This window comes from Lineus longissimus, chromosome 17 (genome assembly GCF_910592395.1).
Source record: "Lineus longissimus chromosome 17, tnLinLong1.2, whole genome shotgun sequence".
NCBI lineage: Eukaryota > Metazoa > Nemertea > Pilidiophora > Heteronemertea > Lineidae > Lineus > Lineus longissimus.
In genome coordinates this window covers 8582375-8608962 of record NC_088324.1, presented here as the reverse complement: position 1 = coordinate 8608962, position 26588 = coordinate 8582375, and the positions used below count along the sequence as shown (strand labels likewise).

The 26588-nt window shown below is 43.7% G+C and overlaps 3 protein-coding genes across 3 annotated transcripts in view; 1 reads left to right on the top strand and 2 right to left on the bottom strand.

Annotated features, from left to right (window-relative positions):
* The first annotated feature begins 250 nt into the window (after positions 1-250).
* Positions 251-26588, top strand: part of LOC135501737 (multiple epidermal growth factor-like domains protein 9) — a 47708-nt gene continuing 21370 nt past the window's right edge. The window contains exon 1 of the mRNA XM_064794001.1: positions 251-943. Within this exon, the coding sequence (XP_064650071.1) occupies positions 388-943 (556 nt within the window). The 5' untranslated portion in view covers positions 251-387. The remainder of the gene's footprint in view (positions 944-26588) is intronic.
* LOC135501813 (uncharacterized) lies at positions 3193-7260 on the bottom strand. Its single transcript, XM_064794142.1, has 2 exons — positions 6902-7260; positions 3193-6444 (listed from the first exon to the last, which is right to left on the bottom strand). Exon 2 carries the CDS (start codon positions 6422-6424, stop codon positions 4400-4402), a length of 2025 nt encoding a protein of 674 aa, XP_064650212.1. The 5' UTR covers positions 6425-6444; positions 6902-7260; the 3' UTR covers positions 3193-4399.
* LOC135501816 (uncharacterized) lies at positions 10100-14185 on the bottom strand. Its single transcript, XM_064794144.1, has 2 exons — positions 13768-14185; positions 10100-13310 (listed from the first exon to the last, which is right to left on the bottom strand). The coding sequence occupies exon 2, from the start codon at positions 13288-13290 to the stop codon at positions 11281-11283; it is 2010 nt and encodes a 669-aa protein (XP_064650214.1). The 5' UTR covers positions 13291-13310; positions 13768-14185; the 3' UTR covers positions 10100-11280.

Below are 26588 nucleotides of genomic sequence, written 5' to 3'. Positions count from 1 at the left end.
CACCCGCTGAAATTGTCACACAGCAGAAGATAGGCTTGGCAGCAATGATCACCATTGACGACGCTTGGAGAACGAAAATAATTTGACGTCACAAAACTAGCCAACCAATCAGGCCATTGTTTCGTCAACCAATCATTTTCGCAATAGGCACCTCGCACTTCGTCCCTTTTGGGGACGAATGTCCTCCACCATCAGCCTCACCAGCAGGTCAAAAGAAAACCTGCATCCCAGACTTGACCTTGACCTGATGATGAATAAGTGTCATGCTGCAGTTTTCTCCGATTTAAAAGGTGCAAAAACACTATTTTCGTGTGGAAAGTGTTAGATCATAAAGGCAAAGGATAAGGTTACAATTGGTCCTGATATTAAGCCGATTTTTAGAAGAAAATGGCTTTTATTAGAGCAAATTTGATGCTGTTTTGCTTTCTGTCAAATGCTGCTGTACATTTTGCACTACCTGCTACAATGTATCCAACTAGTACAATGTCAAACAGGGCAAATCGAATAAGACAAAACGTCACAAGCAATTTAGACCCGGAGTTGGACCTGGAAGCGTTAGGAGATGTTGAGAATAGGCCACCAGGATATATGCGACCTACAAAAAGCGCTTCTACGACGGAAAAAGCAAAGAATTCTGTCGCGGCTGTGACGAAAGATTTGTTGTCGACAGCTGTTGCACCTCCATCTTCGACTGTCGGTGTAGATGCTGGTACCCAGGCATTGCATGGTGTCCCGAGGACAACAGGGCCTGCTGTGCAAGCTACACACATGACTCCTGACTCTACAAATGTAGTCACGGATGTTGATACTATTACTAGTAGATCTGAAGATAGCACAACCCAAAATCCTGAAACGCCAACAGTTGTGATGTCGACTGGAATAAAAGAGTTGACATCGGGGACATATTCTACTGCTACTCCGTCTTTTACTATAGAGCCATTAGGTAAGTAGAGAATTATGTCATTCTCTTTTGTAACTTTGCTACATGTATCAGGAAAACACATTGGACCCTAAAATATCTTAGTTCTGATTGGACTAATTACACGCAAAGAGAAATTGGTGAATTGGTCGTCATAAGTTGCTCTGGGCACGTGACTCGGGTCCCAGAACATCGGGGCGTTTCTATCTATCTGTACCCAAGCCATGCGTGCAGTTGACTACATGTTGCTCCATACATGAATTGTCTAACCACTCACTGCAAGGTGGATCAAGTCTCTGGTCCTTTTTCCCATTATTCATTCCTTCGCATCGTCAGTCATAATCTCCTTTGGTTGCAGGTTGCAGCTAAACAAAAATTACTCCCTTGCGCAGCACTTAAGATGGAAAATTTCAAAAGGGTTAATGAAAATTAATCCGGGCTGTTCTCGTTCAATATGGAAGGCTCATAAACCATGCATGACTCATTCGATCTGGCATGTGTAATGACCGACGATCATGCGTGAAGGGATCCATCCCTGGTAACGGGCGTGCATGTCTCGCATATACATGTAATCTAGTTTCACCTATCTAAGACTGGTTTTTAAAAGCTATTAGACACATGGTCATTTGATGCCATTCTACACACTTTTAAATTCAAAGAAAGACAATGGTTTTGCCATACCATGTTTTTTTCTGGTGATTGTGATGCAGGGCTCGAGCTAGACCTTTTTATTCAGGAGTCAAACGAAAGCCTTGACAAAATCTCAGGAGTCCTGTAACTTTTTTCCTGTGATTTTTAAGTTAACAGTTTCAAATGTCTGGGTCCTGGCCGAGTTTCATGCTCCAAAAGATACTTTTCGGGGGTTATTTCGAGCCCTGAGTAATGTAATGTTATTGTTTGGACATTGTTTCAATTTTGTAGTAATTTCAAATCAACCGGTCTTATATCAGTGAAACAAGAGTGTAGAAAGAAAGAGGAAGCCAGTTGAGGTTTCAGCTTCTATGATTGAGATAAGATATACAAATTATTGAAATGTTCTTAAAGCTAAAAGTTGGCACTTCATTTTCAATTGGTTGCAGACCGAATTTTGCCTTTCCTGCCGAAATTTGATAATCGTGAAGCATTACAATTGAAATGCGATGGTCACATGCAAACTTGAGATAGTGTTAGTCTACTGAGTCCCCAGTTCATGACACAGGTCATATTAGCGACAATATTTCAGCTGGAAAAAACAAGGCAATTTCATGTTTAAGTCTCATGTCAGTTTCAAATTCGATAATGAAAAACAAAAATTCTCAGCTGAAGCAATTTCATCATCATGTCTTCTTCAGTCATGTCAATTGTATCGTTAGAGCAATCTGCTGTTGTCAATTTCAGAGAAGCCGGGACAATTCAGAGGCACTAAAAGGGCACTCAATGTCGGCTGCTGTGTCTACTCCAACCTCTTTCATTTCTCCTTTCTGAAGAGGCTGCTGTCAAGTGTGAACCTCTTACATTACACGATGGCGAGATTTTCCGCATTTCACATGAAATAAAAGTATGTAAACAATCCCACAACTGCGGTGACACCAAATAAAATCAAATAAGATCAACCACTGCCAGAGTTGAGAGATGCAAGAGTATCTGCTCTTGGTCGATTGCCATGGTAACCGCGGAATGCTGGGATCAGGAGGGTTTAAGAAATGCAGGAATGTACCGATACATTCTTATTCGACTTCTTGGACATTTCTTGTGGTTCTTTATGCTAGCGGGGATGGGAAAGTGGCTGGACAATAAAGTAAGAAAGGTCAACATGATGAAGAGGATGAAATCGTTGACGGAAATGGCGCATCTGTGGCCCCAGGATTGATTATGTCTTGGTGAAAGCCTGAAGCGCCAAGCAAACAGGCATTTTTTGTGGCTGCAACCGGCAACAAATATTGCTGCAATGTGCAATACAAAGATCGCTCTGCTGCAGGTCAAACCGGTCATTTGGGTTTGATATTGATCTGCGACAACATTCAGTGAATGTTGTCGCAGGTCCCTGCGATGATCACCGCAAACGAGAGATGCATGTCGCATGCGATCCTCATCACAGGTGCACGCAGCAACCAAAACTGCTAATTTGCGGGCCACTTTAGACATGTTAGAGTGGACGTATATCTAAAGTCTGGAGTCACTACGCCAATGACACTAATTGCACTGCTTATCTCCCGAATATTAGCGCATGCGCTTAACAATGAGAAAAAATAAAGCGAAGATAACTCACAAAACCTGTGTCGTTTATTGTTCCAAGTACACGAATGCTGGTTATATTTAATCTAATATCTACTGTTTATAATACAAAACGAACATATGTATGTGTTATAATCCAATAATAATCCCACAACCTGGCGAGGACCGCACAGTGTGCGAGGCAAAGCACAGTTGCATCGGCCATACAAGAATCCCACTCTTCTGGGACGCTGCGAAGTCACATGCACCACACAATATAAGAAACAGTATAGTATAGAATTATCCGCATGCGCTTAAAACGGCAAATTTGACCAGGTTAAACACGGGTGAAAACAAGAAGTTTTCGTTTATATGCGCATGCGTCTAAATACGCATTATATATAAATACAGTATTCTGCCTTGGGGAGGAATACTCATCGGGTGTAATGCCTCCAAGTGCAGAGTGAACGCTGATACTGATGCTGAGTAAAAATAAATCTTGAGAATGTGACTTGGAAGCGACCTCTCTCATGATACTTGTAATTTGAGATGGATAAATTTTTCCTGCAATTCCATAAAGCAAATACTCATTTGAAGGTAATTTCTGGGTGCCGATTGCCTGATGTCATTCCTATAGACTGTCAATATTTGAAAGTCTACCGCGTTGTTTGGAGGTAATCTACACTTCACACGGTCATGAAAGAGGTCTCAACCTAAAGTGCCCTGCAAACAGGTAACGTTTGTCACTGCAACTGAAAATAATTTCTGCAACTGGAGTTGATTTGGAAGCAAATTGTTAAAGGCGATGATTTTTAACACAGGAAGTTTGCAATGTTTGACACCAAAATCATCGTTCATCCTTGCGCAGTGCTCTTTATCAAGCCGATTACACCAACAGATTTACAAATGATTTGACCTGCCCATGCTTCATGCATGATAAAAGCTAGAGTCTATCAGCTTCACCTCAAGACGCGTAGGACCTCAATCCTTCGCCAAAGATAATCACAGTTCCTGATGCCCCTAACCTTGCCCTTTGTGATCAAACGAAGAAATCCCTTGCCGGATAAACGTTCCCCACAAGAACTCGATTGGGAGGGTTTATTTCCATAATTGGTTAGTCACAACCCTGATGACAGGGTCTTTCTCCTCTAACTTGCCGATTCAATATTCCCATTGAGCTTGGCGCACGTCTGTGAGTCAGCGGCGCATACTTGTGTGAAAAAGAAATTCGCCTCGGTTTTCAGATCAAAACAAGTAAGACAAGCTCCGGGGAGAAAGAGGTTAGATTTAAAGCAGTTTGAACACCCTGATTGTTCGACCGTATGTCACAACAATGTGGCCATCTCTTGTGGAGAGGCGGGCTCCCATATCTGCACATGATGCTTCCTCATCACAAACTTTCAAATAACCTTTGTTGTTGCAACCATATTCAGTGCCTCTCCTCATATCATAGCTGTACAGGTATACATTATTTTTCCATATGCAAATTCGAAAGAGATCATTCATCACTGTAGCGGATATGTCGGTCAAAGATGAGTTATAATGGCTGGTGTATACACGCGACAATCCTGCGCCCTGTAGTTTGTAGATCACAACATTTTGCATAGCCCCTACAATTATGAAATCTCGACTGCATGTTATTCTAGGATTCACCTCCGGATTCCGGTATATTTTTTTAGCGGTATCACACTGATGTTTGACAAGAACAATGCCCTCCTTGTCAGTGATTATGATCCATCTTTCTCCTTGCCCATTCCTCCCTATAATTGCGTACTGATGTCGGGTGGTAACACCAAGAGATAGAGGTTTGGCAATGTCGATGTCACCGGTGCAGCTCATGTAACCATTCTCTACATCGAACAGTTTGACTCGGCAGTTATTTCCACCTGACCCATCAGACAACACAGAAAGTTTACCGTCAGGCGTTGAAGACATGTCGTAAAGGGGAGGCACGTGGTCCTTAAATGTGCGTTTCAGGGTACCAGGTAATTCGTAGATGTCAATTGCCCCTGATGGTACCCTGTGCCTGGTTGGGTGAGCAACTACAAAATTGAAACCAAGGTTGGCCACACAGGGAATGAACATGTCAGTCGAATCTGCTTGGATTGTGTGCTTGAAGATCACCTCAGCAATACTTTCACATGGTCTGGCGACTGTTTTGCTGATCCCGCCAAGATCGCTGGGCAATTCTCCAGGAATAAAGTCATAGTCGTAATCATGTAACTCAAGAATTTGACTCCAGTGTCCTGTGTCTTTGCTGTCATTCCCAACGTCTGCAACCGCAGCCACCTCCTGCTGCATCAGTAGCAGCTTGTCAAGGTACAGCAGGTGATGCTCTTTCTTTCCCAGCAACTCAACAGCTCTCTCAATGGGCCTCTGCAACTGTTCAACTGCCTTCTGGACTTTCTCCAAATCTTCTGGTAGATCCCTGATCACCTTGTGGTTTGCCTTTACCTGATTTTTCAAATCATCCTTCCATTTCACTATCCCTGCAATACACTTTTCAGCGTGGTCTTCAATTTCCTTTACCAACATATCCTCCTTATCTAACAGGGCTGCCTCCCCTTTCAACGCCATCAACTCGTACATCTGATGCTGTAGTTTTCTCAATCGTTTTGCCCTCCTCTCCAGAACTTGATTCAGTGCCGCAACTTTTCCATCAACAAAGTCCCCCAACTTTTCCACGCTGTGTTCCCCATGCTCACACATAACACACACCATACATACTGGTTTTTTGCAGTCCTGGCAATAACTATTCAACAACGAGTCATGCGGTTTGCATATGTCTTTCTTTTCGATTTTCTCAATCCTTAAATGTACCACAACATGTTCCCGAGTTGCCTTGTTTCGTGAATGCACGTCTGTGCATGTGTTGCAAATATAAAGATGGCCGCATTCAACGCAGAGATTGACTGCTTGGACTTCCTTCTTTCTTTGATGACAAATCTTACATCTTACATCCAACACGGTATCAGCACACTCAGTTCCTGGCTCTTGTGTCGTTTCCCTATCAGGTACTCCTGGTACCACCCCAAGGTCTTTCACTCCACCCCTTCTTCCTTCCTCCACACCAGCATCTTCTGCTGCCTCATCCCCACCTGTGAAGTCGACCAGCCCCTCTAGACCATCCGTTGGACAAAGACAGTCGACCTTGCACGTTGGACAGGCAAAAACATCACCTTCCTTGCCCTCAATGATGTCGAACAAGCACTTGGAACAGAATCTATGCTTGCATTTACCTACTAACTTCAGTGGTCTTGACTGGAGGCACACAACGCAAACGTCAGCCAAACCTGTTGCTTGTGACGCCATCAGACTGGTGTTCTTTCAGTCTGCAATGATAAACAGAGCTTAGAGTTATTCGTTTTACTGGGACTGTGTACAAGGATCAAAGCTTTTCAGCTGCGGGCGGGCCCCTGCATTGGAACTCTTTTCCGAGCGTCTGCAGAATTTAGACAATCGGGAGAATTTCAAAGAATTTTTAAAGAAATAGCTGTTTTAGTGCAGACCTTTGAAAACGCTTTGTCTGACTTTGGCTTATGAGCACATTGAGAAAGGGCTCCAACCCCAAGGAAAAGTACCCTATACATTGTTATTTACCATTACACATGTGTCTGGACTGGACTAATCATTTCGAGAAGGCTCTAGGTAAAAAGACTGCTTCCACTGATAGTCGAGCATTGTACTGAGATGATGCTGTCTAGAAAACTTTTTTTGTTCAAAATTTATGGACTGGAAGTGGAATGCATTTTATGTTTGTTTGAAAACGTCTAAAGTACAAAAACCTACCGTTTTGAAATATTGACACAATTATAAACTTCGTGGCAGTGGATCATACAGGAAGTGAAAATGTCCTTGATGTCCACTTCGTGTGTGCTACAACTGAAACTCAGCTGTCGAATGTCCCAACACACTGTAGTCCTGTTTATTTTGCTAAACTGTTGGAAATGTTAACTGTGCTGTGATCCTATCCTGTGCCTATAAACCAGCCAATCTATTCTGTTCTTGGATTCGAAGAAACCATTTCTTCGAAATACATTGATTTGTTTTTTTGTAGTCCTGGCAATAACTATTCAACAGCGAGTCATGCGGTTTGCATATGTCTTTCTTCCTTAAATGCACCACAACATGTTCCCGAGTTGCCTTGTTTCGTGAATGCACGTCTGTGCATGTGTTGCAAATATAAAGATGGCCGCATTCAATGCAGTGATTGACTGCTTGGACTTCTTTCTTTCTTTGATGACAAATCTTTTCTGTTCTTGGATTCGAAGAAACCATTTCTTCGAAATACATTGATTTGTTTTCGCTTCCTCCATGGTCGATGAGTATCTAGGTCATGATATCAATGGCATTTAGTGGACGTATGGCAACTATGTAGGGTGTACCCTGCCTGTTGTAATTTTTAAACTACTTATCAGTCAGATGACTTTTGATACTAAATTTTTGATCAATCTTGTTCACTGTTAGGCCACCAACAGGCCAGATCTGAAAACCAAAAAGTGTTAATGCCCCTAAATGAAAAGCCAGAGCAAGCGATATCAAACAACTTGCACTGGCACATGGCCTGGTAGGTCTTTAAGGCAAAGTGACTGAGCGCTCGCGACTTGCCATCGATTCACAAATGCTGTAAATTCAGACCTTTGTTATTGAGCATAGCGTAGCACTGTTTATATCGAGATTGATCCGCGACCAAACTGAAGAAAATTGAGTTATTATTGAACGACTGATTGATGCTGAATGTACCGCAACGATAAGGCTCATCATGATCAGTCTTGTAACCTGAATGCTATCGTCTACAGGGTGTCCCAGATAGAGAGCAAGTTTGAGATATTTTGTTGGTAAGGAATGTCAAGTTTACAAACTCAGACAGGAAGGACACGTCACCAACTAACTTGGTGGCCGGTATATCTTGACCTTAAGCACCCTAGATTTGTGTACTTATCATGCCTTCTCCATCACCGATTTAACCAACACTTATGCTAACGACGAGGCCAGGCATACTATAGTGAAGGGCTGATTGGGGCTTTGGGATGTCATTCTTGGGGGTCACTCGCATAGGTAGAGGTATGCACATCCATGTCCCAGCAATGGGTGGTTATTTCTATCAAAGAAGCAGGCCTGACGAGAAGACTTTAGCCCCCATGCAATAGAGATTTTCCAGCAAAAGACCATGGAGTTTTGCTGCAATAATATAACTAAAAACACAACGTTGGGTCCCAGGAAGGGCGTGGTAAGCCCCGATTTGGACACAAAAACTGCCTGTACGACTTGCTAATTAACACCATTGTCGTGCTGAGTATACTTGTCACCCCGCTGAAAGGGGTGTGGGTGTGGGATTAGTAATTCCCCAGGCTGTTGCGATATCCTTCAGCAAATGACCAAGTGGCATACGAGACAAATCTTCAGACGATTTGATACTCCTTATGGTATGAGCAATATGTCACGCTGGCCATGGCGGGAATGCTAATTATCTCGTATATATGAGATCATATTGGGAAAGAGACTGCAAAATCTGTTGGCAAATAACTCCTCAGTGTACATAACCGTGAGGGGATAGAGACTTGTGCAGGGTAATGACATATAACCAATGGTTACATAAACTGGGACAGAATCAGTATTTTATCATTCGAGCAAAATATCATGGCACGAATATTGAATATTAGTATGTGACAGCGACTAGGGTATGGGCATCCCAGTCGGCGGTGCCGATTTTCTTAAGGGTATGGGTCAGGATGACGTCAAAACTCGGACAAAATTGAAGTCACGTCTTTGCCACAACAATACAATAATCGAGTGACAGTAAGCACCACGTAGTGGCGGCCCAAGTTTTGCTGGTTCCCTATTTCTCCTCACAGGGGGGGGGGTCTCGGGTCACAACTGGCAGGGCTCCTCAGTGAGATTCCAAGATGACAAAGACCAGGGGTCGAGAGAGTTGATATAAATTGATATCGATATCCATCCAATAATGACGAGTAGTGGAAAATATCTGCAATTCCATTTAGACAGCTATTTAGGAAAACTTCCATGCCACTATATCCTTTTGGTTATGTCTTTTCCGCCTACGGACGAGGTGGCTTATCCTGCGTACCAACTCTTTTTACTGGCTTATTGGTGAGTATGGTCACAGCACTACAGTTGACGATTTATTGGTGGGGGATTGTGTCTTTGAATTGACTTGCTTGCTCATAGATCTATATCTGAGAAGCAATAACTATAGCTGTTGCAGCTTGTTTTTTTCTTTGCCTATCCTGGCTTCATCGACCCATTCTGAACAAGGAAGATACCCCATAGTCTCTCCATCTTCTCCTTACTCCCACACACGTTTTGTTTAGCGGGCACTGAAATCACGCCATTCCTCCTTTAACATGTTTAAGTCATGCCTTACAAGCTTCATCAAATATTCATGGCAGCTAGGATACTCATCTCGGCGATGACAGTTCTAGCTGTGGCATTTGTCATTTCGTACGTGTGTGGGATTACTCTACTTCCGTCATCATATCAGGAAATTAGAAGGTTTCTGGGATGCTGTCCTTCCATCAGGACTGAGCCCTGTATTCTTAAGCAGGCCTACACTCCTTTGAAAACTTTTGTTTCTTAGGTTTTGTGGGTTGACTTTGAATCAGCGTGGCAATCAGCAGGAGACGTTTAAAGATCTTGTATCCGGTTTCTGGCAAATGCATACCATAGCAGAGTCTGGTATATGCATGCTTAATCGGATACAATTCCTGGAAATTTTGTTCCATCTTCTGCAAAGAAGTGTGGCACTGTTTCAAAGTCCTCAAAGGAGTATTGACTGTCAGGTATGGTGTGTACGTCACTGTAACGAGATGCAAAAGCGCTTACCGTATTTATGCGTATTTAGGCGCACTGCGCTTATATTCAGGGTGCGCTTATCTCCTGAATATTAGCACATGCGCTTAACAATGAGAAAAAATTAAGCGAAGATAACTTACAAAACCTGTGTTGTTTGTTTTACACAAATGCTGGTTATATTTAATCTAATATCTACTGTTTACAATATAAAACGAACATATGTATGTGTAATAATCCAATAATAATCCCACAACCTGGCGAGGACCGCACAGTGTGCGAGGTAAAGCACAGTTGCATCGGCCATACAAGAATCCCACTCTTCTGGGACGCTGCGAAGTCACATGCACCACACAGTATAAGAAACAGTATAGTATAGAATTATCCGCATGCGCTTAAGAACGGCAAATTTGACCAGGTTAAACACAGGTGAAAACAAGCAGTTTTATTTCTATGCGCATGCGCCTAAATACGCATTATATATAAATACAGTATTCTGCCTTGGGGAGGAATACTCATCGGGTGTAATGCCTCCAAGTGCAGAGTGAACGCTGATACTGATGCTGAGTAAAAATAAATCTTGAGAATGTGACTTGGAAGCGACCTCTCTCATGATACTTGTAATTTGAGATGGATAATTTTTTCTGCAATTCCATAAAACAAATACTCATTTGAAGGTAATTTCTGGGTGCCGATTGCCTGATGTCATTCCTATAGACTGTCAATATTTGAAAGTGTACCACTTTGCTAGGAGGTAATCTAAACTTCACACTGTCATGAAAGAGGTCTCAACCTAAAGTGTCCTGCAAACAGGTAACGTTTGTCACTGCAACTGAAAATAATTGGAGTTGATTTGGAAGCAAATTGTTAAAGGCGATGATTTTTAATGCAGGAAGTTTGCAATGTTTGCCACCAAAATCATCGTTCATCCTTGCACAGTGTTCTTTATCAAGCCGATTACACCAACAGATTTACAAATGATTTGACCCGCCCATGCTTCATGCATGATAAAAGCTAGAGTCTATTAGCTTCACTGCAAGACGCGTAGGACCTCAATCCTTCGCCAAAGATAATCACAGTTCCTGATGCCCCTAACCTTGCCCTTTGTGATCAAATGAAGAAATCCCTTGCCGGATAAACGTTCCCCACAAGAACTGGATTGGGAGGGTTTATTTCCATAATTTGTTAGTCACGACCCTGATGACAGGGTCTTTCTCCTCTAACTTGCCAATTCAATATTCCCATTGAGCTTGGCGCACGTCTGTGAGTCAGCGGCGCATACTTGTATGATAGAGAAATTCGCCTCGGTTTTCAGATCAAAACAAGTAAGACGAGCTCCGGGGAGAAAGAGGTTAGATTTAAAGCAGTTTGAACACCCTGATTGTTCGACCGTATGTCACAACAATGTGGCCATCTCTTGTGGAGAGGCGGGCTCCCATATCTGCACATGATGCTTCCTCATCACAAACTTTCAATTGACCTCTGTGGTCCCAACCATATTTAGTGCCTCTCCTCATTTTATGTCTGTACAGGTTTACATTATTTTTCCATGTGCAAATTCGAAAGAGATCATTCATCACTGTAGCGGATATGTCGGTCAAAGATCCGATATATCGGCCGGTGGATACATGCAACAATCCTGCATCCTGTAGTTTGTAGGTCACAGACATTTGCATAGCTGCTACAAATATGAAATCTCGACTGCATGTTATTCTAGGATTCACCTCCGGATTCCAGTATATTTTTTCAGCGGTATCGCATTGATGTTTGAAAAGAACAATGCCCTCCTTGTCAGTGATTATGATCCATACTTCTCCTTGCCCATTCCTCCCTATAATTGCGTACTGATGTCGGGTGGTAACACCAAGAGATAGAGGTTTGGCAATGTCGATGTCACCGGTGCAGCTCATGTAACCATTCTCTACATCGAACAGTTTGACTCGGCAGTTATTTCCACCTGACCCATCAGACAACACAGAAAGTTTACCGTCAGGCGTTGAAGACATGTCGTAAAGGGGAGGCACGTGGGCCTTAAATGTGCGTTTCAGGGTACCAGGTAATTCGTAGATGTCAATTGCCCCTGATGGTTCCCTGTGCCTGGTTGGGTGAGCAACTGCAAAATTGAAACCAAGGTTGGCCACACAGGGAATGAACATGTCAGTCGAATCTGCTTGGATTGTGTGCTTGAAGATCACCTCAGCAATACTTTCACATGGTCTGGCGACTGTTTTGCTGATCCCGCCAAGATCACTGGGCAATTCTCCAGGAATAAAGTGATAGTTGTAATTATGTAACTCAAGAATTTGACTCCAGTGTCCTGTGTCTTTGATGTCATTCCCAACGTCTGCAACCGCAGCCACCTCCTGCTGCATTATTAGCAGCTTGTCAAGGTACAGCAGGTGATGCTCTTTCTTTCCCAGCAACTCTACAGCTCTCTCAATGGGCCTCTGCAACTGTTCAACTGCCTTCTGGACTTTCTCCAAATCTTCTGGTAGATCCCTGATCACCTTGTGGTTTGCCTTGACCTGATTTTTCAAATCATCCATCCATTTCACTATCCCTGCAATACACTTTTCAGCGTGGTCTTCAATTTCCTTTACCAACATATCCTCCTTATCAAACACGGCTGCCTCCCCTATCAACGCCATCAACTCGTACATCTGATGCTGTAGTTCTCTCAATCGTTTTGCCCTCCTCTTCAGAACTTGATTCAGTGCCGCAACTTTTCCATCAACAAAGTCCCCCAACTTTTCAATGCTGTGTTCCCCATGCTCCCACATAATACACACCATACATACTGGTTTTTTGCAGTCCTGGCAATAACTATTCAACAACGAGTCATGCGGTTTGCATATGTCTTTCTTCCTTAAAGGCACCACAACATGTTCCCGAGTTGCCTTGTTTCGTGAATGCACGTCTGTGCATGTGTTGCAAATATAAAGATGGCCGCATTCAACGCAGAGATTGACTGCTTGGACTTCCTTCTTTCTTTGATGACAAATCTTACATCTTACATCCAACACGGTATCAGCACACTCAGTTCCTGGCTCTTGTGTCGTTTCCCTATCAGGTACTCCTGGTACCACCCCAAGGTCTTTCACTCCACCCCTTCTTCCTTCCTCCACACCAGCATCTTCTGCTGCCTCATCCCCACCTGTGAAGTCGACCAGCCCCTCTAGACCATCTGTTGGACAAAGACAGTCGACCTTGCACGTTGGACAGGCAAAAACATCACCCTCCTTGCCCTCAATGATGTCGAACAAGCACTTGGAACAGAATCTATGCTTGCATTTACCTACTAACTTCAGTGGTCTTGACTGGAGGCACACAACGCAAACGTCAGCCAAACCTGTTGCTTGTGACGCCATCGGACTGGTGTTCTTTCAGTCTGCAATGATAAACAGAGCTTAGAGTTATTCGTTTTACTGGGACTGTGTACAAGGATCAAAGCTTTTCAGCTGCGGGCGGGCCCCTGCATTGGAACTCTTTTCCGAGCGTCTGCAGAATTTAGACAATCGGGAGAATTTCAAAGAATTTTTAAAGAAATAGCTGTTTTAGTGCAGACCTTTGAAAACGCTTTGTCTGACTTTGGCTTATGAGCACATTGAGAAAGGGCTCCAACCCCAAGGAAAAGTACCCTATACATTGTTATTTACCATTACACATGTGTCTGGACTGGACTAATCATTTCGAGAAGGCTCTAGGTAAAAAGACTGCTTCCACTGATAGTCGAGCATTGTACTGAGATGATGCTGTCTAGAAAACTTTTTTTGTTCAAAATTTATGGACTGGAAGTGGAATGCATTTTATGTTTGTTTGAAAACGTCTAAAGTACAAAAACCTACCGTTTTGAAATATTGACACAATTATAAACTTCGTGGCAGTGGATCATACAGGAAGTGAAAATGTCCTTGATGTCCACTTCGTGTGTGCTACAACTGAAACTCAGCTGTCGAATGTCCCAACACACTGTAGTCCTGTTTATTTTGCTAAACTGTTGGAAATGTTAACTGTGCTGTGATCCTATCCTGTGCCTATAAACCAGCCAATCTATTCTGTTCTTGGATTCGAAGAAACCATTTCTTCGAAATACATTGATTTGTTTTTTTGTAGTCCTGGCAATAACTATTCAACAGCGAGTCATGCGGTTTGCATATGTCTTTCTTCCTTAAATGCACCACAACATGTTCCCGAGTTGCCTTGTTTCGTGTATGCACGTCTGTGCATGTGTTGCAAATATAAAGATGGCCGCATTCAACGCAGTGATTGACTGCTTGGACTTCTTTCTTTCTTTGATGACAAATCTATTCTGTTCTTGGATTCGAAGAAACCATTTCTTCGAAATACATTGATTTGTTTTCGCTTGCTCAATTTAAATGGTCGATGAGTATCTAGGTCATAATATCAATGGCATTTAGTGGACGTATGGCAACTATGTAGGGTGTACCCTGCCTGTTGTAATTTTTAAACTACTTATCAGTCAGATGACTTTTGATACTAAATTTTTGATCAATCTTGTTCACTGTTAGGCCACCAACAGGCCAGATCTGAAAACCAAAAAGTGTTAATGCCCCTAAATGAAAAGCCAGAGCAAGCGATATCAAACAACTTGCACTGGCACATGGCCAGAGTGGTAGGTCTTTAAGGCAAAGTGACTGAGCGCTCGCGACTTGCCATCGATTCACAAATGCTGTAAATTCAGACCTTTGTTATTGAGCATAGCGTAGCACTGTTTATATCGAGATTGATCCGCGACCAAACTGAAGAAAATTGAGTTATTATTGAACGACTGATTGATGCTGAATGTACCGCAACGATAAGGCTCATCATGATCAGTCTTGTAACCTGAATGCTATCGTCTACAGGGTGTCCCAGATAGAGAGCAAGTTTGAGATATTTTGTTGGTAAGGAATGTCAAGTTTACAAACTCAGACAGGAAGGACACGTCACCAACTAACTTGGTGGCCGGTATATCTTGACCTTAAGCACCCTAGATTTGTGTACTTATCATGCCTTCTCCATCACCGATTTAACCAACACTTATGCTAACGACGAGGCCAGGCATACTATAGTGAAGGGCTGATTGGGGCTTTGGGATGTCATTCTTGGGGGTCACTCGCATAGGTAGAGGTATGCACATCCATGTCCCAGCAATGGGTGGTTATTTCTATCAAAGAAGCAGGCCTGACGAGAAGACTTTAGCCCCCATGCAATAGAGATTTTCCAGCAAAAGACCATGGAGTTTTGCTGCAATAATATAACTAAAAACACAACGTTGGGTCCGAGGAAGGGCGTGGTAAGCCCCGATTTGGACACAAAAACTGCCTGTATGACTTGCTAATTAACACCATTGTCGTGCTGAGTATACTTGTCACCCCGCTGAAAGAGGTGTGGGTGTGGGATTAGTAATTCCCGAGGCTGTTGCGATATCCTTCAGCAAATGACCAAGTGGCATACGAGACAAATCTTCAGACGATTTGATACTCCTTATTGTATGAGCAATATGTCACGCTGGCCATGGCGGGAATACTAATTATCTCGTATATATAAGATCATATTGGGAAAGAGACTGCAAAATCTGTTGGCAAATAACTCCTCAGTGTACATAACCGTGAGGTGATAGAGACTTGTGCAGGGTAATGACATATAACCAATGGTTACATAAACTGGGACAGAATCAGTATTTTATCATTCGAGCAAAATATCATGGCACGAATATTGAATATTAGTATGTGACAGCGACTAGGGTATGGGCATCCCAGTCGGCGGTGCCGATTTTCTTAAGGTTCTTAAGGGTATGGGTCAGGATGACGTCAAAACTCAGACAAAATTGAAGTCACGTCTTTGCCACAACAATACAATAATCGAGTGACAGTAAGCACCACGTAGTGGTGGCCCAAGTTTTGCTGGTTCGCTATTTCTCCTCACGGGGGGAGGGGGTCTCGGGTCACAACTGGCAGGGCTCCTCAGTGAGATTTCAAGATGACAAAGACCAGGGGTCGAGAGAGTTGATATAAATTGATATCGATATCCATCCAATAATGACGAGTAGTGGAAAATATCTGCAATTCCATTTAGACAGCTATTTAGGAAAGCTTCCATGCCACTATATCCTTTTGGTTATGTCTTTTCCGCCTACGGACGAGGTGGCTTATCCTGCATACCAACTCTTTTTACTGGCTTATTGGCGAGTATGGTCACAGCACTACAGTTGACGATTTATTGGTGGGGGGATTGTGTCTTTGAATTGACTTGCTTGCTCATAGATCTATATCTGAGAAGCAATAACTATAGCTGTTGCAGCTTGTTTTTTTCTTTGCCTATCCTGGCTTCATCGACCCATTCTGAACAAGGAAGATACGGCATAGTCTCTCCATCTTCTCCTTACTCCCACACACGTTTTGTTTAAAATCACGCCATTACTCCTTTAACATGTTTAAGTCATGCCTTACAAGCTTCATCAAATATTCATGGCAGCTAGGATACTCATCTCGGCGATGACAGTTCTAGCTGTGGCATTTGTCATTTCGTACGTGTGTGGGATTACACTACTTCCGTCATCATATCAGGAAATTAGAAGGTTTCTGGGATGCTGTCATTCCATCAGGACTGAGCCCTGTATTCTTAAGCAGGCCTACACTCCTTCAAAAACTTTTGTTCTAAGGTTTTGTGGGTTGACTTTGAATCAGCGTGGCAATCAGCAGGAGACGTTTAAAGATCTTGTATCCGGTTTCTGGCAAATGCATACCATAGCAGAGTCTGGTATATGCATGCTCAATCGGATACAATTCCTGGAAATTTTGTTCCATCTTCTGCAAAGAAGTGTGGCACTGTTTCAAAGTCCTCAAAGGAGTATTGACTGTCAGGTATGGTGTGTACGTCACTGTAACGAGATGCAAAAGCGCTTACCGTATTTATGCGTATTTAGGCGCACTGCGCTTATATTCAGGGTGCGCTTATCTCCCGAATATTAGCGCATGCGCTTAACAATGAGAAAAAATTAAGCGAAGATAACTTACAAAACCTGTGTTGTTTGTTTTACACAAATGCTGGTTATATTTAATCTAATATCTACTGTTTACAATATAAAACGAACATATGTATGTGTAATAATCCAATAATAATCCCACAACCTGGCGAGGACCGCACAGTGTGCGAGGTAAAGCACAGTTGCATCGGCCATACAAGAATCCCACTCTTCTGGGACGCTACGAAGTCACATGCACACCACACAGTATAAGAAACAGTATAGTATAGAATTATCCGCATGCGCTTAAGAACGGCAAATTTGACCAGGTTAAACACGGGTGAAAACAAGCAGTTTTATTTCTATGCGCATGCGCCTAAATACGCATTATATATAGATACAGTATTCTGCCCTGGGGAGGAATACTCATCGGGTGTAATGCCTCCAAGTCCAGAGTGAACGCTGATACTGATGCTGAGTAAAAGTAAATCTGGAGAATGTGACTCGGAAGCGACCTTTCTCATGATACTTGTAATTTGAGATGGATAAAATTTTCCTGCAATTCCATAAAACAAATACTCATTTGAAGGTAATTTCTGGGTGCCGATTGCCTGATGTCATTCCTATAGACTGTCAATATTTGAAAGTCTACCACGTTGTTAGGAGGTAATCTAAACTTCACACGGTCATGAAAGAGGTCTCAACCTAAAGTGCCCTGCATAAAAGGTAACGTTTGTCACTGCAACTGAAAATAATTGGAGTTGATTTGGAAGCAAATTGTTAAAGGCGATGATTTTTAATGCAGGAAGTTTGCAATGTTTGCCACCAAAATCATCGTTCATCCTTGCACAGTGTTCTTTATCAAGCCGATTACACCAACAGATTTACAAATGATTTGACCTGCCCATGCTTCATGCATGATAAAAGCTAGAGTCTATTAGCTTCACTGCAAGACGCGTAGGACCTCAATCCTTCGCCAAAGATAATCACAGCTCCTGATGCCCCTAACCTTGCCCTTTGTGATCAAATGAAGAAATCCCTTGCCGGATAAACGTTCCCCACAACAACTCGATTGGGAGGGTTTATTTCCATAATTGGTTAGTCACAACCCTGATGACAGGGTCTTTCTCCTCTAACTTGCCGATTCAATATTCCCATTGAGCTTGGCGCACGTCTGTGAGTCAGCGGCGCATACTTGTGTGAAAAAGAAATTCGCCTCGGTTTTCAGATCAAAACAAGTAAGACAAGCTCCGGGGAGAAAGAGGTTAGATTTAAAGCAGTTTGAACACCCTGAATGTTCGACCGTTTGTCACAACAATGTGGCCATCTCTTGTGGAGAGGCGGGCTCCCATATCTGCACATGATGCTTCCTCATCACAAACTTTCAAATAACCTATGCAGTCCCAACCATATTCAGTGCCTCTCCTCATTTTATGTCTCTGCAGGCTTACATTATTTTTCCATGGGCTAATTAGAAAGAAATCATTCATCACTGTAGCAGATATGTCGGTCAAAGATACTCCATAATGTTGGGTGGATACACGCGACAATCCTGCGCCCTGTAGTTTGTAGATCACAACATTTTTCATAGCTGCTACAAATATGAAATCTTGACTGCATGTTATTCTAGGATTCACCTCCGGATTCCAGTATATTTTTTCAGCGGTATCGCATTGATGTTTGACAAGTACAATGCCCTCCTTGTCAGTGATTATGATCCATCTTTCTCCTTGCCCATTCCTCCCTATAATTGCGTACTGATATCGGGTGGTAACACCAAGAGATAGAGGTTTGGCAATGTCGATGTCACCGGTGCAGCTCATGTAACCATTCTCTACATCGAACAGTTTGACTCGGCAGTTATTTCCACCTGACCCAACAGACAACACAGAAAGTTTACCGTCAGGCGTTGAAGACATGTCGTAAAGGGGAGGCACGTGGTCCTTAAATGTGCGTTTCAGGGTACCAGGTAATTCGTAGATGTCAATTGCCCCTGATGGTTCCCTGTGCCTGGTTGGGTGAGCAACTGCAAAATTGAAACCAAGGTTGGCCACACAGGGAATGAACATGTCAGTCGAATCTGCTTGGATTGTGTGCTTGAAGATCTCCTCAGGAGTACTTTCCCTCAGTCTGGCGACTGTTGTCGGGGTAGGACTGTATAATTACTCAACTCTAACTCTTGTAATTCAATAAAACTGTCTATATTCATCTTCTCATCATAATATTCAGGTTTCTTTTCTTCATGTGCTCACAGCATCTCAGATGTCCTCCATCATTTTTTCTCAACACACTCCCCCCAGTGCTGCCACCTATGCTAATTACCTTGAACTACAGTGTGTCCCAAAAAACTAAACTTATACAGGTTGTCCCAATGCGACATACTCCCCTCTGAAATCTGAGCACCGAAAATTTCACGCTTACTGCAACACTGGCTAAAATATTGAAACGAATTATGCGAAATACCAACTGGCAAATATCGCTTGAACTATTCTCTCTACTCGTACTCCACAATTCGAATAAAGTATTTACTAAGTGAACGAAACCCTTAGTTGTATTTTCTTGTATATGTTGTAGTTCTCAATGCTCATAGAATGTCTCTAGTCACAATACTCCACTAACATTGGCTAATCTGGATCTGAATCGCTTTCAACATCCTCTGGCACAATGGTGGTCTCCAATAGCCTCAGCTTCTGTACTGGACGTCTCATCAATCCCGATTTCGTCTTCACCAGTACTGAGCGCACAAGACCGTCTCGTCCTGGAAAGATCTCCTCCACTCTTCCAAGCTTCCAATCCAGCTTCCTGGTGTTGTCCTCAGCGACTAGAACAACGTCTCCCTCATGAAGGTTATCTCGAACCTCAGTCCACTTCCTCAGTTGGTTCAGCTCAGTCAAATACTCCTTCGTCCATCGATTCCAAAAGATCCTTGACAGGTGCTGATTATAGGCCCATCTCTTGCTCACTGCGACGGTAGTATGGCCTGCCAATGAGGCATCAGGCAGAACTTGTAGGCTCCGGCCAATCATCAGGTGTCCTGGAGTGATAGGCGACCAATCCTCTTTGTCTGCAGAGACACTAGTCAGGGGTCTAGAATTCAGTTGTGCTTCGATGTCCGAGAGTACAGTCTGCATCTCAAGGTATGTCAGGTGTGCTTTCCCAAGCACTCTCCTCAGTGGTTTCTTGACGCTTTGCGCGAGTCTCTCATAGAATCCTCCGTGCCATGGGGCTCTCTCCGTGATAAAACGCCATGTTATTCCCTTTCCTGTTATCTCCTCATTAAGCTTGTTCTTTCCATTCTTCTGTTTGTAAAGAATCCTCAGCAAGGTGTCTGCCTTTTTGAATGTCTTTGCGTTGTCAGAGAGAATGAATACACATTTCCCTTTGCGATTCATCATGCGCTGCAGCCCAGCCATGAACTCTTCTGTAGTAAGATCTGGTGTGAGTTCCAGGTGCACTCCTCTAGTCACCATACACGTGAAGATCAGAATGTAAGCCTTCGTTGTCTCATCTCTGGACATCTTTACGTATAAATGTCCTGCATAGTCTAATCCTATGTGCGTGAAAGGAAGACTCATGCTCACTCTTTCCACAGGCAGCGGCGCCATCTTTTGCTCAATCTCCTCTGGATCCTTACAAGCCTTGCACTTGTGAAGAATGCGTCTCACTTCCTGTCTCCCATGAATAAGCCAGTACTTGTTTCTCAAGAAAGCCAGGGTTTGTGCTGGTCCTGTGTGTAGGTTAATCTGGTGGTAGTACAGAACTAACTTATCCACAAATCGGTTGTGAGCAGGCAAGATGATGGGATGCTTAGTTTCCTCCGGCAATGGGGCGTAATGAAGACGACCTCCCACTCGCATCACTTGATCCTTCTCGTCCCACTCTGGGCTCAATGGAGCCAGTTTACTCTCCATGGTGACTTGTCGTCCGGCTTTCAATTCCTCAATATCCTCCTGATACTTGAGCGATTGAGCCCATCTGATCCAGTGCAGCTCCTCCTGACGTCTGTCATTGAGAGTTGTTCCTGGAATGCTTTTCTCCTTGTCAGTTTCTCTCCCCTCGTTTTGATCTCTCCCCTCCTTTCGGGACCTATGGATCCTAATCCAACTCCTCGCTCTGCTCATTACCCTGATGAACTTCTGGTATGATGAGAATTTCTCAATGTATTTCTCAGCAGCAGCAATATCCGTCTTGGCTACAGCAGCAATACCAATCTGACGAAGTTTGGGCTTGGCTTTCGAGTCTGCTATTTCCTCATCCTCCTTCTTGCTCTTCTCTTGTTCTGGCCACTGTTCTTCACTTTCAGTCAGGAAGGATGGACCATTCCACCACAATGAAGATTCAACCAGATTCTCAGCAGTAAGTCCTCGGGAACAAAGATCCGCAGGGTTCCATTTTCCTGGAACATGTCTCCAGTTGCAGGGTGGCACTAAGTTCTGAATCTCAGCTACTCTGTTTGCGACAAATGTTTGCCATTTGTATGGTGGCTTGCTTAACCAGTGTGTGACAACCTTGGAATCTGTCCAGCAATTCACTGAAGCAATCGGAAGCTTGAGCTCTCTTTCCACATACTTTGTTAACCTTGCTGTCACCAGTGATGCCATGAGCTCCAGTTCCGGGATGCTCCTCCTCTTTCCCAGGGGTGCTACTCTGGTCTTTGAGCTGAGTAGAGCAACGTGACGTCTCTCAGTTGAATCCTGGCTAGTCAAATAGACCACTCCTCCGTATGATGTCTCACATGCATCTCCAAAGCCGTGTAGGAAATATACTGGATCCTGGAAGTCAGCAGGCACAATACACCTCGGTATCTTGATGCTGTCCAGTAGTGTCACTTCAGATTTCCAGCGTTTCCACTCCTCCTCTATCTCCGATGGTAGCGCGTCGTCCCATCCTCCAGTTGTGACCCATGATTGTTGGAAAATTTGCTTAGCCTTGAGTACAAAGGGCGATAGCATGCCAAGTGGATCATAAATCCGATGGAGTTGTTTCAACACACTTCTCCTGGTCTCGATCTCCACATCCTCCATTTTGTCAACAAATGAGAACATGAGAACATCCTCCTTGGGTCGATATCTGACTCCCAGCGCCTTTGTTGAGATCTCTTCGCCAACCATCTTCTCTGTGAGCTCCGACGCGATGTCTTCCTTGGCAAGACCTGACAAAACTCCTGGTTTGTTGGATAGAAACTTCCTCATGTTCCATTCCGGGCTCAGAATCTCCTTCAGTCCAACTGCCAACTCCGCCACCTCATTATCCTCCTCATCTCCACTCAAAATATCATCCACGAAGATATTCTCCTCAATCTCTGCAGCAGCTTTTGGGTACTCCTCACGATGTGCCGCGACATGATCTAGCACAGTTTTGATGCTTGAGAATGGCGAAGACGTTAATCCGAAGGTGACTGTGGTCAATCTGAAAACTTCCGGCTCCTTATCCGTGTCCAAGTCTCTCCATAGGAATCTCTGGCTATCTCGATCTATCTCGTTCATACTTACCTGGAGGAACATCTTTTCGATATCCGCTATCAATGCAATTCTGTGGCGCCTGAATCGCATCAAAACTCCAGGAAGGTCAGGTTGCAGGGCAGGTCCTGGTAATAAGGTGTCGTTGAGTGATACTCCATCCCGGCCTCTCATCGATCCATCGAAGACGATTCTAACCTTTGTTGTCGTCTTGTCCTCTCTCACTACTGGATGATGGGGCAAGTACCACACACTACGATCCTCCGGCTCCTTTTCCTCACTCACTCGTTCCGCTCGACCTTTCTTGATCAACTCATTGATTTGCTCCTGGTATCTCGCTGACAATGTAGGATCCTTTTTCAGTCTCTGCTCCAGACTACCAAGTCTCCTCATTGCTTGTTGTTTGTTTGATTTCAGAATTTTATCCTTCCACTCCGGATGTTTCAACAATCCTGTCTCATAACCATCCTTGATCTTGATTGTTTTCTCCTTGTGCTGTCTCAGGGCTTCAGTCTCAAGCTCTGAGAGGTGCTGGTTTTTCTCATTTGGTAGGATCCCTATGTGCTCCGTCTCCCAGTGCTTGGTCGCGATGTCTATCTCGCTGGACAGTTGAAATGTTGAATGATTGACTGGCAACGTTGTGTGGCTTTCCTGATCAGCGGGACAGGTTCCGGACACGATCCAACCAATGTGACTCCTCTGCGCTGAAAGACTGTTTCCTGATCCAAAGACTCTCTTATCCTGTAAGATTTTCATTGAATCCTGGATTCCTAACAGAACATCCACCGATTGACGTTTTCTCGGGAACTCATCAGCTATCTGGAGGTCTCTCAGCTGTTCAATCTTTGACAAATCCTCATTGACTTCATTGATATCAGCACATGGATTTTCTAGAACATAGGCGATGATTTCGAACGTCTCTCCCTTCCATTTGGGTAGTATGCTCGACAAATGAAACTTGACTCGTTGGGTATCAAGTGTCATGACCTTTCCTCCTGCTAAGGTAAACTCTGCTGCAACTGGTTGACCATGCAGCTGCAAACTCCTTGCCATTCGCTTGCTGACAAATGTGGCTCCACTCCCTGAGTCAAAGAGAACTCGTCCATGTGCGACTGCATTCCTCGACTCCAATTTCGCTAGGCCTGTCTGTAACAGTACTTCACCATCTGTCTCTCTGGCTTTCACGAAGTAGTGGGGTGATTTCACGGTCTCCTCAGGCTTGTTACCATCTCCACTTGTCTCCTTTTCGCTCGATGTTTCCTGGTTGCTCCCAGTCTTGTTTCCTCCTTGCTTGTCGAAATGTAAGAGTGTGTGATGCTTCCTCGAGCAATTCTTACAGCTAGATGACCGACATGCATCCACAAAGTGAGTAGTCCGCAAGCAGTTGAAACATGCCTTTGACGCTTTCACTTTCTCAACTCGCTCTGACACAGGCATCGACTTCACTGTTGGACAACTTGATGAGAAGTGCCTAAGTTGACAGAATATGCACGATTCCTCCTTGTTGGGTTTCGGTGTCCTCTGAGATATCTGAAGAGCATGACCTGTAGGCTTCTTAGATTCCTTCTGGTAATCCTTAACCCACTTCTTCTCTTTCTCCTTCTCCTTCTCGGGTTTATCTCGTTTGCTTGGCTCCGTTCGCCTCGCAACCTTGACGGCATCTTGCAGCTTCTCCAAAAGAGTGTCGAAACGTATCGGTAATTCCGACGTCGTCCCCATCGACTTCTCCTCTTTGATTATCTCTCCATCCCATTTTTTGACAAGTCCCTTTGGCAGTTTTGGTCGGACAAGGGCTGTAAAGATCCAGCTTGCCCTTACCACGTGTTTGTCATCTTCTGTTCGTTTCATGATGTAATTCCAGTTGGAATTAAGCAGGTTGTAGAGAGAATCAAGATCCTTTGCTGAGGGCGAACTGACAGCAGGCACTGCAGCAATCTCGTTCACTGCCTTCTGGATCTTTGTCAACACATCTCCGTACCTATTCTCCAAAAACTCAAGGATGTCATCTGAACTTGGATCCTTTAGTCCACTGATGAGTTTGGATACCTCTCCATCAACTAATGATATGACTATGTGGGTCTTTTCCACCTCGCTATAGCCTGGTTTTTCTAATTCAGTCTCTACCAGTTGTTTCCACTGGTCAAACAACTCGACATCACCTTTGAATTTCGGTATCTGAACATAACGCTTCTTGTGCGATAAGGTCCCTAGAATCCTTTCTAACTGATCACCAGAAATTCCTGTTTGTACTGATTCCAGGGTCTCCTTCATGGCGGCGGCAAAGTGCTCAGGTGTGAAAGTATCACTCGACTTCTCCGACGGGGTACGCCTCTCCTTCTCAGCATCCGCTTGCAGTTGTTGAACCATGGCAGAAATGTCGTAGTACTGGGTGCGATACCTCTCCTCTGACTCAGTCTCAACTCTCAAGGCTTCATCGTTCAGTTTCCCTAAATCAGGATGGAAGTCCACCTCAGTCTGTACGTCCTTCAATTCACCGTAGACCGCATTCAGCTCTTCCATGGCATTACCCGTTTTTCGCACGGCTGTCTCAAACTGGGTAACGCGATCTCCTTTGTCGTACAAGTTACATGCTTCCCTGTAATACCTTGTCACAGTGTTTTCCTGTCGAGTGTACTTCCCGCGACATATTTTGCGTTTATCACACAGTGATTGCAAGGTTGGTGGTTCACCCATGGTTGCAGTTTTACTCAAAACTCAAAACTCAAAAAACTCAGATCTCAGAGAGAATGACTGAAATAAGCACAGTAGCAATCTAAACCCTTGGAATTTCAGCCAGTTGATAAATTCCCTGTGTCAATATGACATGAACTCAACCCTGTAGTATCATGAACAGCATAGAGGGCAGCACAAGAAATTTCTCAAACCCCAGATAAACTCAGATGAAACGTTGCAAAATAGAACCTTAGGAAAAGTGTAGCTGTGAACACATGAAAGCGACAATACAAAATGGTAGCATAGAAGTTGGCTTGAAATGCAACTAAAATATGCAAGATGAATTGGCACTGCTAACACCGTACACGTTGGGTGTTATGAACTCGCAAAGTGATATTCCAAGTTTCACCAAGGCCTACTCATAAGCATGACAACGTAACAACAACTCGTGTGTTCTACTCAAGAAAGACGCAAATTCTCCACTTAACACTGATGTGGTAAACTTGCTCACACTGTAAGGTCACTCAAAACCCACAGTGAGACTCTAAACTCAACTCGATGTTGGCGTGTAGCAAGGTCAAATTACAACCTCTACTTACAGCGAAGATTCTCAATCTCGACTCAAGATAGCGTGCAGCAAGGTCAAATTACAACCTGTAACTGCAGCGAAGATTCTCAAACTCAACTCAAGTTAGTGTGCAGCAAGGTCAAATTACAACCTGTAACTGCAGCGAAGATTCTCAAGACCAAATACAGCTTTTAGTCAGAAGAAATACTCATAACTCGTAGTATGCAGTAGGTCAACTTACAACCTAAAGCATAGACTCATGTGGTGATTCTAGTACAAAGGCCTACTCAAACCTAGACTAGATGCTCAAAAACTCAAGACACAGTTACAATGTACATGTACAATGAAATCCCACAGTAAAAGGCCAACTTCTATACCAAATACTAGGCAAAGTTCATAAATTTACTCAATATCTGAAAGAGAATTCAAATATTAGTTCATGCATATCATGTGTGTGACAACAATGCACAAAGCTGGAATGTAGCAGTCCTTGGAAGATGGTGACTCGCTAACTCGGTAATGTCTCTTGGAATCAGAGGCTGGTGCTCGGTTCAAACAGTTCAGTTCATCAATGCAGCACGGCATGGACATCGGATGACCTTGAACTTGGGTGGAAGTGTTACTCGGATATTGAGCATAAATTGACGATGCTCAAAGATGACGACGATGCTAACAGCTATCGACGATTGCTCGATGTTGAGAACGACAGTTCTCACACAGGGACGAGGAACGAAGAAACTCGTTGATCGTCTGGCTTTGAGAACACAATTACTCGACAGTGTTCTCCGACTCGACTCGTTAGACGCTCAACACACTCTTGTGTAGGATCACATCAGCCACGAATTTGGCAAATGATGTGCGAATGATGCTCATCGACGATGTACCAGCTACTCGACAATGCTGGGATGTTGAGAACACGACAACTCGACAGTGTTCTCCGACTCGGTGACTCGACGAAACTCAAGCGTTGGTGGGATCAGCAACGACAGGAATTCGACA